Here is a 15893-nt window from a genome sequence, read left to right as displayed (position 1 = left end):
CTAACCATTTATACTGCTGAATACCTACTGAAGCAGTTCAGCTTAAGTAACTTTTCAAAGGTTTCAAACACAGTGCCCTCCCTGGGCTGTAAACCCACAATGTCTGTTGTGAGTACTTTTACCACAGCTCTACACTGCCCCCTAGGGAGTGTTGTTGTGTGCTGTGTGTAGTTCAGTGGAGTTTGGGGGTAATTGTGGCAGGTTATTGTTGTGTGCTGTGTGTAGTTCAGTGGAGTTTGGGGGTAATTGTGGCAGGCTGTTGTTGTGTGCTGTGTGTTGTTTAGTGGAGTTTGGGGGTAAATGTGGCAGGCTGTTGTTTGCTGTGTGTAGTTTAGTGGAGTTAGGGGGGTCATTGTGGCAGGCTGGTGTTTGTGTTGTGTGTAGTTCAGTGGAGTTGGGGGGGTGGGAGGGGTATTGGGTCCGGTCGAGCTCAGTGCCTGTGTTTCGTCTACAGAGGCCGGCCCCCCATGCAGTGGACAAACTTTGACCCCATGGAGTTTCTGGGGGACCTGCGGGGGATGAACTGGGAGGTGGACAGCTGGGAGGAGATGCTGCAGAAGGCCGAGGTCGGACACGGGTACATGGACCGACCCTGCCTGAACCCGGCTGACCCTGACTGTCCCCCCACCGCCCCCAACAAGAACACCACACGGGTGAGGACCTGAACACACACACACACACACACACACACACACACACCCTGTACACACACCCTGTACCCAAACACACACACCCCCCCACCGCCCCCAACAAGAACACCACACGGGTGAGGACCTGAACACACACACACACACACACACACCCTGTACACACACCCTGTACCCAAACACACACACCCCCCCACCGCCCCCAACAAGAACACCACACGGGTGAGGACCTGAACACACACACCACACACACACACACCCTGTACACATACCCTGTACCCAAACACACACACACCCCTCACCGCCCCCAACAAGAACACCACACGGGTGAGGACCTGAACACACATACACACACACACACACACACACACACACACACACCCCGTACCCAAACACACACACCCCCCACTGCCCCCAACAAGAACACCACACGGGTGAGGACCTGAACAAATACATACACACACACACACACACCCTGTTCCCACACCCTGTACCCAAACACACACACCCTGAACACACACCCCATACCAAAATACACACACCCTGTACACAAACACGCACACCCTTTTCTCGAACACGCACATTTTACACATGCTGTATGGTGGAGCACTGGAGGCCCTCCTGATTGGCCCTCTCTCCCTCAGCCCTATGACATTGCACGCGTGCTGACGGGTGGCTGCCGTGGCCTCTCCAGGAAGTACATGCACTGGCAGGAAGAGCTGATCGTGGGCGGGGCCATCAAGAACGGCAGTGGCAGACTCCTGAGGTAAGAGAGAGAGAGGTATGGAGGGAGGGAGAGAGGGAGGGAAGTATGGAGAGAGAGAGGGTGAGAGAGGGTGAGAGGGAGAGGAGAGGGAGGGAGAGGGAGAGAGAGAGAGAGGGAGGGAGAAAAGGAAGTATGGAGGGAAGTGTTGAGGGAAATAGAAATATAATTAATAAGATTACAGTATTATGACTTTAATCTCTCTCCCTCTCCCTCTCTCCCTCTGCCCCCCCTCTTTCTCCCCCTCTCCCCCTCTCCCTCTCTCCCTCTGCCCCCCCTCTCTCTCTCTCTCCCTCTGCCCCCCCCCTCTCTCTCTCTCCCTCTCCCCCTCTCTCCCTCTGCCCCCCCCCTCTCTCTCTCCCTCTGCCCCCCCCTCTCTCTCTCCCTCTGCCCCCCCCCCTCTCCCTCTCCCTCTCCCTCTCCCTCTCCCTCTCTCTCCCCCCCCCCACAGTGCTCAGGCCCTGCAGACCATGTTCCAGCTCATGACTCCTAAGCATATGTATGAACACTGGAAGGGCTACAGTGACGTCTCCCTCATCAACTGGAACCAGGAGAAGGCAGCCGCCATACTGGAGGCCTGGCAGCGCAAATACTCAGAGGTACACTCACACGCACACACACACATACACACACACACACATACAGTGGTGTGAAAAAGTGTTTGCCCCCTTCCTGATTATTTCTTTTTTTTTTTTCTTTTTTCTTTTTTTTTGCATGTTTGTCACAATTAAATGTTTCAGATCAAACAAATTTAAATATTAGTCAAAGACAACACAAGTAAACAGTTTTTAAATGAAGGTTTTTATTATTAAGGGAGAAAAAATCCAAACCTACATGGCCCTGTGTGAAAAAGTGATTGCCCCCTAAACCTAATAACTGGTTGGGCCACCCTTAGCAGTAACAACTGCAATCAAGCGTTTGCGATAACTTGCAATGAGTCTCTTACAGCGCTGTGGAGGAATTTTGGCCCACTCATCTTTGCAGAATTGTTGTAATTCAGCCACATTGGAGGGTTTTCGAGCATGAACCGCCTTTTTAAGGTCATGCCACAGCATCTCAATAGGATTCAGGTCAGGACTTTGACTAGGCCACTCCAAAGTCTTCATTTTGTTTTTCTTCAGCCATTCAGAGGTGGACTTGCTGGTGTGTTTTGGATCATTGTCCTGCTGCAGAACCCAAGTTCGTTTCAGCTTGAGGTCACAAACAGATGGCCGGACATTCTCCTTCAGGATTTTTTGGTAGACAGCAGAATTCATGGTTCCATTTATCGCAGCATGTCTTCCAGGTCCTGAAGCAGCAAAACAGCCCCAGACCATCACACTACCACCACCATATTTTACTGTTGGTTCTTTTTCTGAAATGCAGTGTTACTTTTACGCCAGATGTAATGGGACACACACCTTCCAAAAAGTTCAACTTTTGTCTCGTCAGACCACAGAGTATTTTCCCAAAAGTCTTGGGGAACATCAAGATGTTTTCTGGCAAAATTGAGACGAGCCTTAATGTTCTTTTTGCTCAGCAGTGGTTTTCGTCTTGGAACTCCATTTTTGCCCAGTCTCTTTCTTATGGTGGAGTCATGAACACTGACCTTAACTGAGGCAAGTGAGGCCTGCAGTTCTTTGGATGTTGTTGTGGGGTCTTTTGTGACCTCTTGGATGAGTCGTTGCTGCGCTCTTGGGGTAATTTTGGTCGGCCGGCCACTCCTGGGAAGGTTCACCACTGTTCCATGTTTTTGCCATTTGTGGATAATGGCTCTCACTGTGGTTCGCTGGAGTCCCAAAGCTTTAGAAATGGCTTCATAACCTTTTCCAGACTGATAGATCTCAATTACTTTCTTTCTCATTTGTTCCTGAATTTCTTTAGATCTCGGCATGATGTCTAGTTTTTGAGGATCATTTGGTCTTCTTCACTTTGTCAGGCAGGTTTCTTGATTGAGAACAGGTGTGGCAGTAATCAGGCCTGGGTGTGGCTAGAGAAATTGAACTCAGGTTTGATAAACCACAGTTAAGTTATGTTTTAACAGGGGGGGCAATCACCTTTTCACACAGGGCCATGTAGGTTTGGATTTTTTTTCTCCCTTAATAATAAAAACTAAAAAAATTTAAAAACTGCATTTTGTGTTTACTTGTGTTGTCTTTGACTAATATTTAAATTTGTTTGATGATCTGAAACATTTAAGTGTGATAAACATGCAAAAAAATAAGAAATCAGGAAACACTTTTTCACACCACTGTACATACATACATACATACACACACACACACACACACATACAGTAATGTACTGTCTTAGGCACCTGTATAACATTCTGTACAGATAAGTTTCTTTCAAAAATAATTTGATGAAGGTCCTAAATAAACGTACTATACATTTTACATTACATTTTAGTCATTTGGCAGAATAGACCTGAATCAAATCAATATTTTTTGTGACCACCCTTCAGTGTTAAAACTGCATCACTTCTCTGCCCTGCAGTTCTATAAGACAATCAGCATGGAGGTTGTTCCAAGCATGTTGGAGAACTTGCCACAGTTCATCTGCAGACTTTGGGCCTTGATCAAGTTTATTTGGAAAATTAATATTTGGAAATCTCAAATGTGTTCTTTTATACTAACACACACACAAAAATAAACATATAATAAAGTCTAGGGTGCCTCAGACTTCTGTACTGTACATACGTACATGCACACACACACATACTCACACACACACACACCTAACACACCAAGTGTGGGCGCTTGGTGAGTGAGTGAGTTTCTATGTGTGTGTGCTTTGTCGAGTTCGGGTCATGTTTCCTGCGATGAGCTGTTCTTGTGGTTACCGCCTCCCAGACCTTCACAAGTTACAATGTGTCAGACCCCCCACCCCCTCCATCTTTACACCTGAGGGAGCCGCTGCACCCCTCCCTGCACTGTGCTGTGGGCCCCGCCCTGTTTTAGTGACCCCGTGAAGGGGGGCGGTCAGCCCCGGGCCGGCCCAGCTGCGGCGGGCGGGCGGGAGGGACGTCTGGAACGCATTAGCGGGCTGTCGGGTCTCTCCCGCAGATGGGGTCCCCATTGGTCGCTTGGCGTGTGACATCATCTGGTCTTGGTTTCGGAGGGCCCTGACCTCTGCTCGGCTCATGTGACCCCGCCCGGCGGGAGGGCGACCGCAGACGGAACGCGCCGCGCTCGTCTGAACCCGCCCCCGTCGGCCCAGGGGTGGGCGTGGCCCGAGAGAGGGTGTCCGTCCGCGCCCCTGAAAACGTCTGGAGCGAAGTCTGTGACTCGTGAAGGATTTAGTGTTTAAATGCAGATCTCAGGGCGGGATTGTGAGCGCGTGTCCTCCGGCAGGGCTGTTATCTTTGTTTTATTTGGAGTCTTTGGCGAAGTTTATGCTGAACGCGCAGGCCTTACTACGCATACTATCCTCCCTGTGAAATACATCCTCATTCACTATTTTCAGCGCGCCGTGTGAGCGTGTGTGTTTGTGTGTAATTGGCTAATCCTGGACTTCCTGATAGTTGAGAGCGGGACAGTTCCATATTATCCATTTCCTGTTATGTTCTGTTTCCTGTTTTTTATTTCTTGTTTACGGTCGTCTTTTACTGGTTTCCTATTGTTTTCCGTTTTCTTTTTCCTGTTATCTTTTTCCTTTTGTTTCCTGTTGTTTTTCCTGCTATTTGTTTCCTTCTTCCTGTTTATCCATGACCTCACTTCCTGTCTTCTTTTCAGGCTGTCCAGGAGAGCGTTCCCATTAACTCCTCCCAAAAGGTGCTCACGTTCACGACTACTACCTTAGAGGACATCCTCAAGAGCTTCTCCGACATCAGCGTGATCCGCGTCGCCAGCGGTTACCTGCTCATGGTGAGGCCATTTGTCCTTCTCTCCGTCTGTCTGTAGAGGAACTGCATGCTTCTAAAGGTGTGTGTGCGTGTGTTTGCAAGTGTGTATGTGTATGTGTGTGTGTGTGTGTGTGTGTGTGTGTGAGATATTGAGATTGTGTGAGTGTGTATGTGAGATAGAGATTGAGTGTGTGAGATACTGAGTGTGTGTGTGTGCGTGCGTGAGATGGTGTGAGTGAGTGAGATATTGAGTGTGAGTGTGTATGTGAGATGGAGATTGTGTGTGTGTGTGTGAGACATTGAGTGTGAGTGTGTATGTGAGATAGAGATTGTTTGTGTGTGTGTGTGTGTCTGTGTGAGACATTGAGTGTGAGTGTGTATGTGAGATGGAGATTGTGTGTGTGTGTGTGTGTGTGTGTGTGTGTGTGTTCATACGCTCACGCTCTCTCTCCTCCCCAGTTGGCGTACGCCTGCCTGACCATGCTGCGCTGGGACTGTGCTAAGTCCCAGGGGGCCGTGGGGCTGGCGGGCGTGCTGCTGGTGGCGCTGTCCGTGGCGGCGGGACTCGGCCTCTGCTCGCTGCTCGGAATCTCCTTCAACGCCGCCACCACTCAGGTACCGCCCCCTCCGCCCGGCCGCGGCCAATCAGCCCCCCCCCCCCTGACCGCGCGCGTGATGACACCGCCCTTTCTCATTGGCAGGTTTTGCCCTTCCTCGCTCTCGGTGTGGGAGTGGACGACGTCTTCCTCCTGGCTCACGCCTTCAGCGAGACGGGCCAGAACAAACGCATTCCGTTTGAGGTGAGAGTCCACCCCTATCCCCGCACCTGATTGAATGGCTTTAACCCTTTCAGTCCCGAGCCCCATATGAAGGGGCTGAAGGTCAAGAGTGCGTGGTCATGACAGTCTGTCATTGGACTATAAATTCATGAACTGGCCTTAAGGCGTCATGTGTGTAAGGGGTTGCTGTGATGTCACCGTGATGTCACTCCTGCCCTCCGTTTCTGAGCGACTGTTGCCATACTTTTGTGTGAGGAAAAACGAGAATGGCTCTTTCCCTTTGTCTCTCTCTCTCTTTCTACCCCTCTCTCTATCCCTCTCTCTGTCCGTCCGGCGCTCTCTCCTTGCGCGCGTTATCTCGTGTGGAGGAATGCGCGAGCGCTTGTCTGCGCTTGCGGCGGGAGTTGAAACAGCCGAGGCCGGGGGAAGCGCGGAGCGGTGCTTCTGAAAGACCGACCCCGTCTCTCCACGTTTCAACTCATATGATAGTAATAATAATAATCTGTAATCTAGCGTCTGTATTGCGCATAGTTTTATTATGTAGCCCCTTCTTTGGCCACACAAGTGCCTGGAAGCGCTTTGAAATTTGAGAGAGAGAGACATTCTTGCCCCTCGAGAGAAGGAGTTAAAATCTTTGAGAGGGGGAGAGATAAAGAGAGATGAGTGGGATTTCTTTCCTCCCGAGTCCCTGTTCTCGTCAGGCGGCGAGGACGCAAGCGCGCTTCGTTGGCCCCGGTTGCCGTGAGACGGCGAGGTCGACCTCTGAGGCTCGTGAAAAGCAGTTACCCGTAATCCTCAGGTGGAGAGTGAGGGGTTTGTACTTGTCAGAGGTCGGGCGGACAGGAGGACGGGCGGACAGGGGGGCGAGGGTGGCGTGTGTTTGCTTGTGTTTGTGTTTGTGAGTACTCGTGACGGAGGGGTGGCAGTTTTAAAAAATAAAAATAAGATGAAATAAAATAATGATCAAATAGGCCCTGGTCGTTGTGCTGGTAGCAGTTACCTCTAGGGTCTTTCAGCGCACTTATCCCTGGTTATGGGTATGCACTTTGTTGTACGTCACTCTGGATAAGAGCGTCTGCCAAATGCCAATAATGTAATAATTTAATGGGTGTGGCTCTGGAGGCAGGCCCCGCCCCCCAGATGCATTGCCCTACCCCCTGTTCCATGGCCCCTCCCCCCGTGGCTGAAAGTGCTCCTTCATTCTCTGTCTGCGGGCCAACAAGGACAAGCCTCACTGTGTGTGGCCCTGTGCGTGTGTGAATGTGTGTGTGTGTGTGTGTGTGTGTGTGTGTGTGTGTGGCCCTGTGTGTGTGTGTGTGTGCAGGTACAGTACATGGTGCAAATCTCTCCCCTGTAGCAAAGGAAGCTGATTTATCTTGCAGGGCTCATTAAACTGCCAGTCAAACTGATGGTATTAGTCCCTTTCAGGAACATTACAGCACCAATCACTGTGTACACGCTGTCAGAACAGCCTACAGCACAGTGTGTGTGTATGTGTGTGTGTATGCACAATATGGGGCAGAATGTGAAAGTGTGTGTGTGTGTTGTTCATACCAAAATGTGTGTGTTGTGTATTTGGGACAGTGTGTGTGTGTTGTGTATTTGGGAAAGTGTGTGTGTGTGTGTGTGTGTTGTGTATTTAGGAAAGTGTGTGTGTGTGTCTGTGTTGTGTATTTGGGACAGTGTGTGTGTTGTGTATTTGGGACAGTGTGTGATGGTGTTGTGTATTGGGGACAGTGTGTGATGGTGTTGTGTATTGGGGACAGTGTGTTGTGTATTTGGGACAGTGTGTGATGGTGTTGTGTATTGCGGACAGTGTGTGTGTTGTGTATTTGGGACAGTGTGTGTGTTGTGTATTTGGGACAGTGTGTGATGGTGTTGTGTATTTGGGACAGTGTGTGTGTTGTGTATTTGGGACAGTGTGTGATGGTGTTGTGTATTGGGGACAGTGTGTGATGGTGTGTGTTGCCCCCTGCAGGACAGGACGGGGGAATGTCTGAAGCGGACGGGAGCCAGTGTGACCCTGACCTCCATCAGCAATGTGACCGCCTTCTTCATGGCAGCACTCATCCCCATCCCAGCACTGAGAGCCTTCTCCCTACAGGTGTGTACTCTCTATACCTCCCTCCATCCCTCCATCTCTCTCTCCCCATCCCAGCACTGAGGGCCTTCTCCCTACAGGTGTGTACTCTCTATACCTCCATCCATCCCTCCATCTCTCTCTCCCCATCCCAGCACTGAGAGCCTTCTCCCTACAGGTGTGTACTCTCTATACCTCCATCCATCCCTCCATCTCTCTCTCCCCATCCCAGCACTGAGGGCCTTCTCCCTACAGGTGTGTACTCTCTATACCTCCATCCATCCCTCCATCTCTCTCTCCCCATCCCAGCACTGAGGGCCTTCTCCCTACAGGTGTGTACTCTCTATACCTCCATCCATCCCTCCATCTCTCTCTCCCCATCCCAGCACTGAGGGCCTTCTCCCTACAGGTGTGTACTCTCTATACCTCCATCCATCCCTCCATCTCAGTCTCTCTATCTCTCCCCATCCCAGCACTGAGAGCCTTCTCCCTTCAGGTGTGTACTCTCTATACCTTCATCCATCCCTCCATCTCAGTCTCTCTCTGTCTCTCCCCATCCCAGCACTGAGAGCCTTCTCCCTACAGGTGTGTACTCTCTATACCTCCATCCATCCCTCCATCTCAGTCTCTCTATCTCTCCCCATCCCAGCACTGAGAGCCTTCTCCCTTCAGGTGTGTACTCTCTATACCTTCATCCATCCCTCCATCTCAGTCTCTCTCTGTCTCTCCCCATCCCAGCACTGAGAGCCTTCTCCCTACAGGTGTGTACTCTCTATACCTCCATCCATCCCTCCATCTCTCTCTCCCCATCCCAGCACTGAGGGCCTTCTCCCTAGAGGTGTGTACTCTCTATACCTTCATCCATCCCTCCATCTCTCTCTCCCCATCCCAGTACTGAGGGCCTTCTCCCTACAGGTCTGTACTCTCTATCCCTCCATCCATCCATTCCTCCATCTCTCTCCCTCCCCATCCCAGCTCAAGGACCTTCTCACTCCAGGTCTGTACTCTCTCCATCCGTCCCCTCTGTTTGGGATTAGCCCCTCCACCCTGTGTCAGACCGGGGGCTTGTCCCCCGCAGGTAACCCTATCCCCCGGGCGGATGGGTGGGGGGTCTGGGATGGGGAGGGGGGAGGGGGGGTGGGGTCATGTTGGCACACCCCACACCTGCAACCAATCAGGGCCGGGACAGAACCCTGGAAAGCTGGCGGGCGGGGCCTCGGAGGGGGGGATTAAGGGCGTCCCCAACATGAACCTGAGAGAGGGACAGCAGGCTCCAAACCTGGGGAGACAGCTGTCAAAATACAGATAGGGTCCCCTCCTCACCTCTGACAGCTGATCCAGGATCAGCTTTCTTCAGCCGCTTCTTCCAAGCATGACTGTTATGTCTGGAATGATGTGTGTCTGACTGATCTGAAATCAGCTTAACTTTGCCCCCTTCGAGTGAACATGACTTATTTATGGAATTCTACAACTGATCTGTGGTCAGCTTAACTTTGCCCCCTTCCAGTGAACATGACTTTTTAATGGAATTTATGGAAACTTTCCCGCTTCCTCCAAACACAGGTAATATGTGAGCAGCGAGCAGAGTGATCTCTCTCTCACACACACACACACACACACACACACACACACACAGAGTCAGATCTGGGATCAGTTTTTGGTGATGGATTCTATATTCCCTTTGACTGGCTTGCCAGTTGCCGGTGGCAAGGTTGCTTTGCCCTGTTTGGACAGCTGGGTATTGTGGTGAAGCTGGTTAGGGTTCATGGTTAGCTTCCTGCTCTAGCACAGCATGGCAGTGCCACGCTCGAGAGTCGAACCTGCAACCTACCGGTTTGAAGTAAAATTTCTCAACCCAACCAAGCTGTATGCGCCTCCTTTCATCTCAGTGCATTGTGGGTAGTAATGTTCTCTGAGACACTGTTGATGTTTATAGTAGGGCTGAAGGATTCAGGCATTGTGATTGGTTAAGTGATCTGGGTTGACCAGTGTTCTGTATTAGTGTCTGGGTGAGGGATCGTGTGTGAGTCTCAGCCTAGTTGTCGCTGGCTCATTTTAGCACTGTAAAGGTGTGTGTGTGTGTGTGTGTTTGAGTGTTTCTGTCTGCATGTGTGTTTGTCTGTGTCTGTGTGTGCATGTGTGTGTATGTCTGCATGTGTTTGTGTGTTTGTGTATGCTTGTGCTTGTGTGTGTCTGTGTCTATGTGTGTGTGTGCTTGTATGTGTCTATGTCTATGTGTGAGTGTGTGTGTGTGTGTGTGTGTGTGTGTGCACGTGTGAGCGTGTGTGTGTGTGTGTGTGCGCAAGTGGGTGTGTGTGTGTGTGAGTGTGTGTGTGCACGTGAGTGTGTGTGAGTGTGTGGGTGTGTGCGTGAGTGAGTGAGTGTGTGTGTGAGTGTGTGTGAGTGTGTGTGTAAACATTCCAGTGAGTCTCTGTGGCTCAGAGAGGGGATTAAACTCTTCATGCACCAGTCCTGACACAACCTGCCTCTTTCCCCCTCTCTCTCTCCTTCTCTCTCTCTCTCGCTGAAGAAAACCCTCCACATAGCTGTGGTCTGCTTAATACTCCTTTTCAGAATTTTCATCTCTCTTTTCCACCCTCTGTTACTTCTCACACATTCTCTTCCTCCGTTTCCATCTTTCTCTCAAGATTCTTTTTACTGTCTTCAGCTGTCTTATCCCTCTTTCTGTGTGTGTGTGTGCGTGTGTGTGTATCCGCGTGTGTGTGTGTGTATCTGCACGTGTGTATGTGTGTGTGTGTGTGTGTATCTGTGTGTGCGTGTGTGTGTCTGTGTCCGTGTGTGCGTGTGAGCTTTGAGAGTGGTGTGGAATGAAAGAGGGAGTTATTTGAGATAGAGCAGTGATAGGGAGGTGTGTAAGGACAGGACAGGACAGGGTGGTGGGGAGGGTGTGTGTGTGTGTGTCTCCCTGGGTGGTCTGGCAGCCAGGCAGGATACAGGCTTCACCCTGCGACGGCCCCTACCCCTCCCCCACTCAGCCTGCGCCTCCTGCTTCGACCTGCTACTCTCTCTCTTCCTCTGTCTGTCTTTCTCTTCCTCCCCCTCTCTCTGTGTCTCTCTTTCTTCCTCTCCGCGTCCTCTCCCTCTCTCTCTCCCTCCATGTTTGTTCTCGGCCGTAATCCGCAGTGGGCGTTAGCTGGATTACGTTGTGCGTGTGTGTGTGAATGGGCGTGCGCGCCAGCGAGCACACGCGTGTTAACCCATCGCGGCTCGCCGAAAACCCCGAACTGGCCACGTTCAGCTTTCCAGTTTAAAAACACTCCATCCATAAATGCTTCTAACAAATTTCAAATGAAGCAATACGTAAATCAAAAGTTCAGAGGAATATATGAACACTAAAGACATGCATCAAAAGAAGGCATTAATTGTATGCAAACAAACATTTACAGTAATTAAATTGAAACTTATATTCAGTAACCTTTAAACCATCGTAATGTAACGGACGGGTGAAAATACAAAATCATAAACTCCAAAAAAGCTAAAGAATTTTTTTTTTTTTAAAGAGTCCATAAGGACAATAATAAAAGTAAGCTACAGCTGGGGTTCCTGTTTTTGGAAAGGGGGGGGGGGGGGGGGAGTGCAGGCATATCAGGACACACCTATTCCTCGCTCTGTTTTTTATACCCCCCCCCCATCAGCAGTTCTACCCGTCACGGTCGTGGTGTGGTGGCACCCCACGGTTTTTTCCCCCCAGAATGCACTCCTCCCACCTCCAAACCGCCGTGACTTTAAAGTCGCGCGCGGGGCTCGTAAATGCGGGCGGAAAGGCTGGTCTCGCTCTCTCCTCCAAGGCTAGTAAATAAGCCCCGCCCTCTGCATACCCCGTTAAACACCCGGAACTGCGGCTCTCCTGAAGGGATTAACCGTTTTAACACGGTCCTTTCGAGTTCCCGACTGCAAAAGGAACAGACCACTGCCATGCCAATGCAACTGCCCCGAGAAAACATTTCTCATTTAAAGCACGTTCCATAGTTGACAAAAATACCGAAACGCATAAAATAGTGAGTTTAAACACAAATAAATAGAGCGAACAATAGAGAAGGAAAACACAATTACATTAAGTGACACCGTAGCAAGGATAAGGAAAGATGAGTTTTCTAAAGGAATTGAAGAGGTTAACCTGGCTATGAAGCTCTGATACTTACGAGTGTTCTGCGTAAGCTTGTTTACCTTTTGTTTGTAAGCCTTTTTTCGTTTTCGTTTTCGTTTTTTCTGCCTGTCCCAGATGCAAGCGTGCTGTTTGGGTTAATAAATATGAATTTGACATACTTTAATTCCTACAATTCCTTCCTCTTGTAGGTGTGGGAATTTTTACTGAAACGCGTTGTGAACCGGAATGTGCAGGAATATGCAGGAGACATTGGGGTAGTGTGTAGGAATTCATGCCCGCTTGATGGGTGCTTGAGTCTCATCTCCTCATTAACGGTAATTAGATACCGCAACCCCAAAGTATGTGTGAGTGTGAGTGAGTGTCACCGAGGCATCCATACATCCTGTTTTTTGCCAGGTTTTCTTCCAGATGCAGCTGTGGTTTGACTGCATATTGATCGCATGTTGACCGTACATTAACCGCACACTGACCACATGCTTTTCTCCCCCTGGCAGGCAGCAGTTGTGGTCGTGTTCAACTTTGCCATGGTCCTGCTCATCTTTCCCGCCATCCTCAGCATGGACCTCTACCGCAGGGAGGAGCGACGCTTCGACATCTTCTGCTGCTTCGTCAGGTAATCCGCTGACGGCCACAGCCACAATCAAAGCCACAGCCAAGGCCACAGCCACAATCAAAGCCACAGCCAAGCCCACAGCCACAATCACAGCCACGCCCACAATCACAGCCACAGCCACAAACACAACCATGAGCAAAATCACAGCCACAGTCACAGCTAAAATCATAGCCACAGCCACAGTCACTTCCACAATCACAGCTACGACCAGAAGGCTCTCTCCTGTCCTGACCACTGTTCCCGAATGAAGAGTAGGGAGTGATTTTCAGCTTCCAACATGGGCTGTCAATATCAACATTTGCGTTTTTAATATACACTGGAATGCTGCACACACGCATAGAACACCCACCTGTAGTTTATTTCATAGGTTTCAGAGGAGAAAATGTGTAAAAAATGAAAAGGGTATTTTCTATGTTGGGGACTTCCTGTGTCTCCCCTCCCCATACGCTCTGCTGCCGTTCTTTTACCACGACAACCAATCAGCCGTTTCTGGTGGGAACGCAGACCTGCAGCTGGTGTGGTAACAGGCCATGCGACGCTGAAGGTGTCCAGACGCGGGAGGCGCCCTGCCTGCCACTTCCTGTCTGCATGGCCAGAGCCTGTCTCCCTGCTGGGGGTCAGGGGAGGCTGGGGGGTGTGGGAGCTCCGGGCACATAGTTCCTCCACACTGTCAGTATGGGGCTACACAGGAAATGAAAAAGCCAAATGACAGCGCCTTCCTGTGCTACTGTAACTCTGAGCACCTTCTCCACCACAGTCCCAGTTACTGCAGTACACACACACACACACACACCCCCACACACACACGCATACACACACACACAACCACACACATACACATACACATGAACACAAACACCCACACACACACACACACATGAACACACACACTCCCACACACATACACACACACATGAATACACACACACACACACACATACACACACACATGAATACACACACCCCCACACACACACGAACACACACGCATACACACACATACTCTCACACACACACACACATGAACACACACACACACACACACACACACATGAACACACACACACCCCCACACACACACGCATACACACACACACTCCCACACACATACACACACACATGAACACAAACACCCACACACACACACACACACACGAACACACACGCATACACACCCATACTCTCACGCACACACATGAACACACACACACCCCCACACGCATACACACACACACTCCCACACACATACACACACATGAACACAAACACCCACACACACACACATGAACACACACATACACACATGAACACACACACCCCACACACACACACACACATGAACACACACCCCCACACACACACGCATACACACACTCCCACACACACACACACACACACACACACACACACATGAATACACACACACACACACACACATACACACACACACATGCACATATATGTGCACACACACAATACACATACACAGACATGTTGATTACATCCGCCAAGGAGATTATGTAATGACGTTGTCTGTTTGTCTATCTGTGACACACATCTGTCATGCACATCTGTGACACACATCTGGAAAAGCAATAGCCAGCTCATTCATACTGCCCAGGTGAAGAACCCTTATGACTTTGGTGACCCCGTGACCTTTCCTTTAGCGCCACCATCAGGCCAAACATCCCTTAAACTAGTGACTGGACTGGCAACATATTTGCTGTGTATTCATGCAGGGGGAGCTACTGAGGGAATTCCTCCTAGTTTCAGCTGGGATTTTGTGTCATTGAGATGGTTTTGTTGGGGTGGGTTTTTGGCTAAAGGAAGTAGCATTAGCTAACATGTTCTTGTCCCTCCTCCTCCCTCCCCCTCCCTCCCTCTCTCCTCCCTCTCCCTCCCTACCTCTCCTCCCTTTCTCTCTCCCTCCTCCCTCCCCTTTCCCCTCTCTTCTCCCTCCTCCTCCCTCCCTCTCTCCTCCCTCCCCCTCCCTACCTCTCCTCCCTCTCTCTCTCCCTCCCTCCGCAGCCCTTGCGCCAACCGGGTGATCCAGATGGAGCCCCAGGCCTGCCTGGACGGGACCAACCGAGGCCGCTACACCCCGCCGCCCTCCTACGTGACCCCGCCGCCCTCCTACGTGACCCCGCCCCCGTCGTACAGCAGCCACAGCTTCGCGCAGCAGACGCAGATCACCATGCAGTCCACGGTGCAGCTGCGCACCGAGTACGACCCGCGCACCCAGGCCTACTACACCACGGCCGAGCCCCGCTCCCAGATCTCCGTGCACCCCGTGCCCCCGCCCGCGCCCGCCCCCGCCGCCAACCTCAACAACAGCAACGCGGCGGGGGCCAGAGGCTCCGCCCCCCGGGCGCCGGGGCCCGACGCGGCCAGCTGCCACTCCCCCGAGAACTCCAGCTCCACCCGCGACCTCCTGACCCCCACCGGCCCCACCCTGCGCTGCCTGGAGCCGCCCTGCTCGCGCTGGACCTTCGCCTCCTTCGCCGAGAAGCACTACGCCCCCTTCCTGCTGCAGCCCACCACCAAGGTGAGCCCCGCCCTGACACGCCCCCTACAATGTCCTGTCACACCCTGCCACGCCCTGTAATGCCACGCCCTGTCACACCCTGTCTTACAACGTCCTGCCACGCCAGCAGCCGTACCATCATGCACCCTGCCCCTGCTGAATGGCTGAAGCAGAGCAGGTGTGGGTTTGGTTAGTAAATGGCTGAAGCTGAGCAGGTGTGGGTTTGGTTAGTAAATGGCTGAAGCTGAGCAGGTGTGGGTTTGGTTAGTAAATGGCTGAAGCTGAGCAGGTGTGGGTTTGGTTAGCACTTGGATGGGAGACCTGGGAACACTAAGTTGCTGCTGGAAGTGGTGTTGGTGGGCCAGTAGGGGGCGATCTTCTCTCTGGTCAAATAAGCCTGAATGCCCCAGCGCAGTGATGGGGACACTGTGCTGTAGGAGACGCCGTCTTTCAGATGAGACGTTAAACCGAGGTCCTGACTCACTGCGGTCATTAAAGACCCCATGACACTCTTTGCAAAGAGTAGAGGGTTCGC

General features: G+C 51.2%; 1 protein-coding gene across 4 annotated transcripts in view; it reads left to right on the top strand.

Moving 5' to 3' along the window:
• Window positions 1–15893, top strand: part of ptch1 (patched 1) — a 66346-nt gene that overhangs the window by 29942 nt on the left and 20511 nt on the right. For 2 of the 4 annotated variants that reach the window (XM_061260719.1, XM_061260718.1), the window contains exons 6-14: window positions 455–653; window positions 1292–1413; window positions 1862–2009; window positions 5124–5255; window positions 5693–5848; window positions 5935–6033; window positions 7991–8116; window positions 12716–12834; window positions 14863–15379. In XM_061260719.1, coding sequence (XP_061116703.1) covers window positions 455–653; window positions 1292–1413; window positions 1862–2009; window positions 5124–5255; window positions 5693–5848; window positions 5935–6033; window positions 7991–8116; window positions 12716–12834; window positions 14863–15379 — 1618 coding nt within the window. Of the gene's footprint in view, window positions 1–454; window positions 654–1291; window positions 1414–1861; window positions 2010–2531; window positions 2729–5123; window positions 5256–5692; window positions 5849–5934; window positions 6034–7990; window positions 8117–12715; window positions 12835–14862; window positions 15380–15893 lie in introns of those variants that run through there. The other 2 variants (XM_061260720.1, XM_061260721.1) reach the window with 2 other exon arrangements.

Source organism: Conger conger, chromosome 11 (assembly GCF_963514075.1).
Source record: "Conger conger chromosome 11, fConCon1.1, whole genome shotgun sequence".
Taxonomy (NCBI): Eukaryota; Metazoa; Chordata; class Actinopteri; order Anguilliformes; family Congridae; genus Conger; species Conger conger.
Note: the sequence above shows the minus strand (reverse complement) of the source record. Positions and strands in the feature narration are given on the sequence as shown.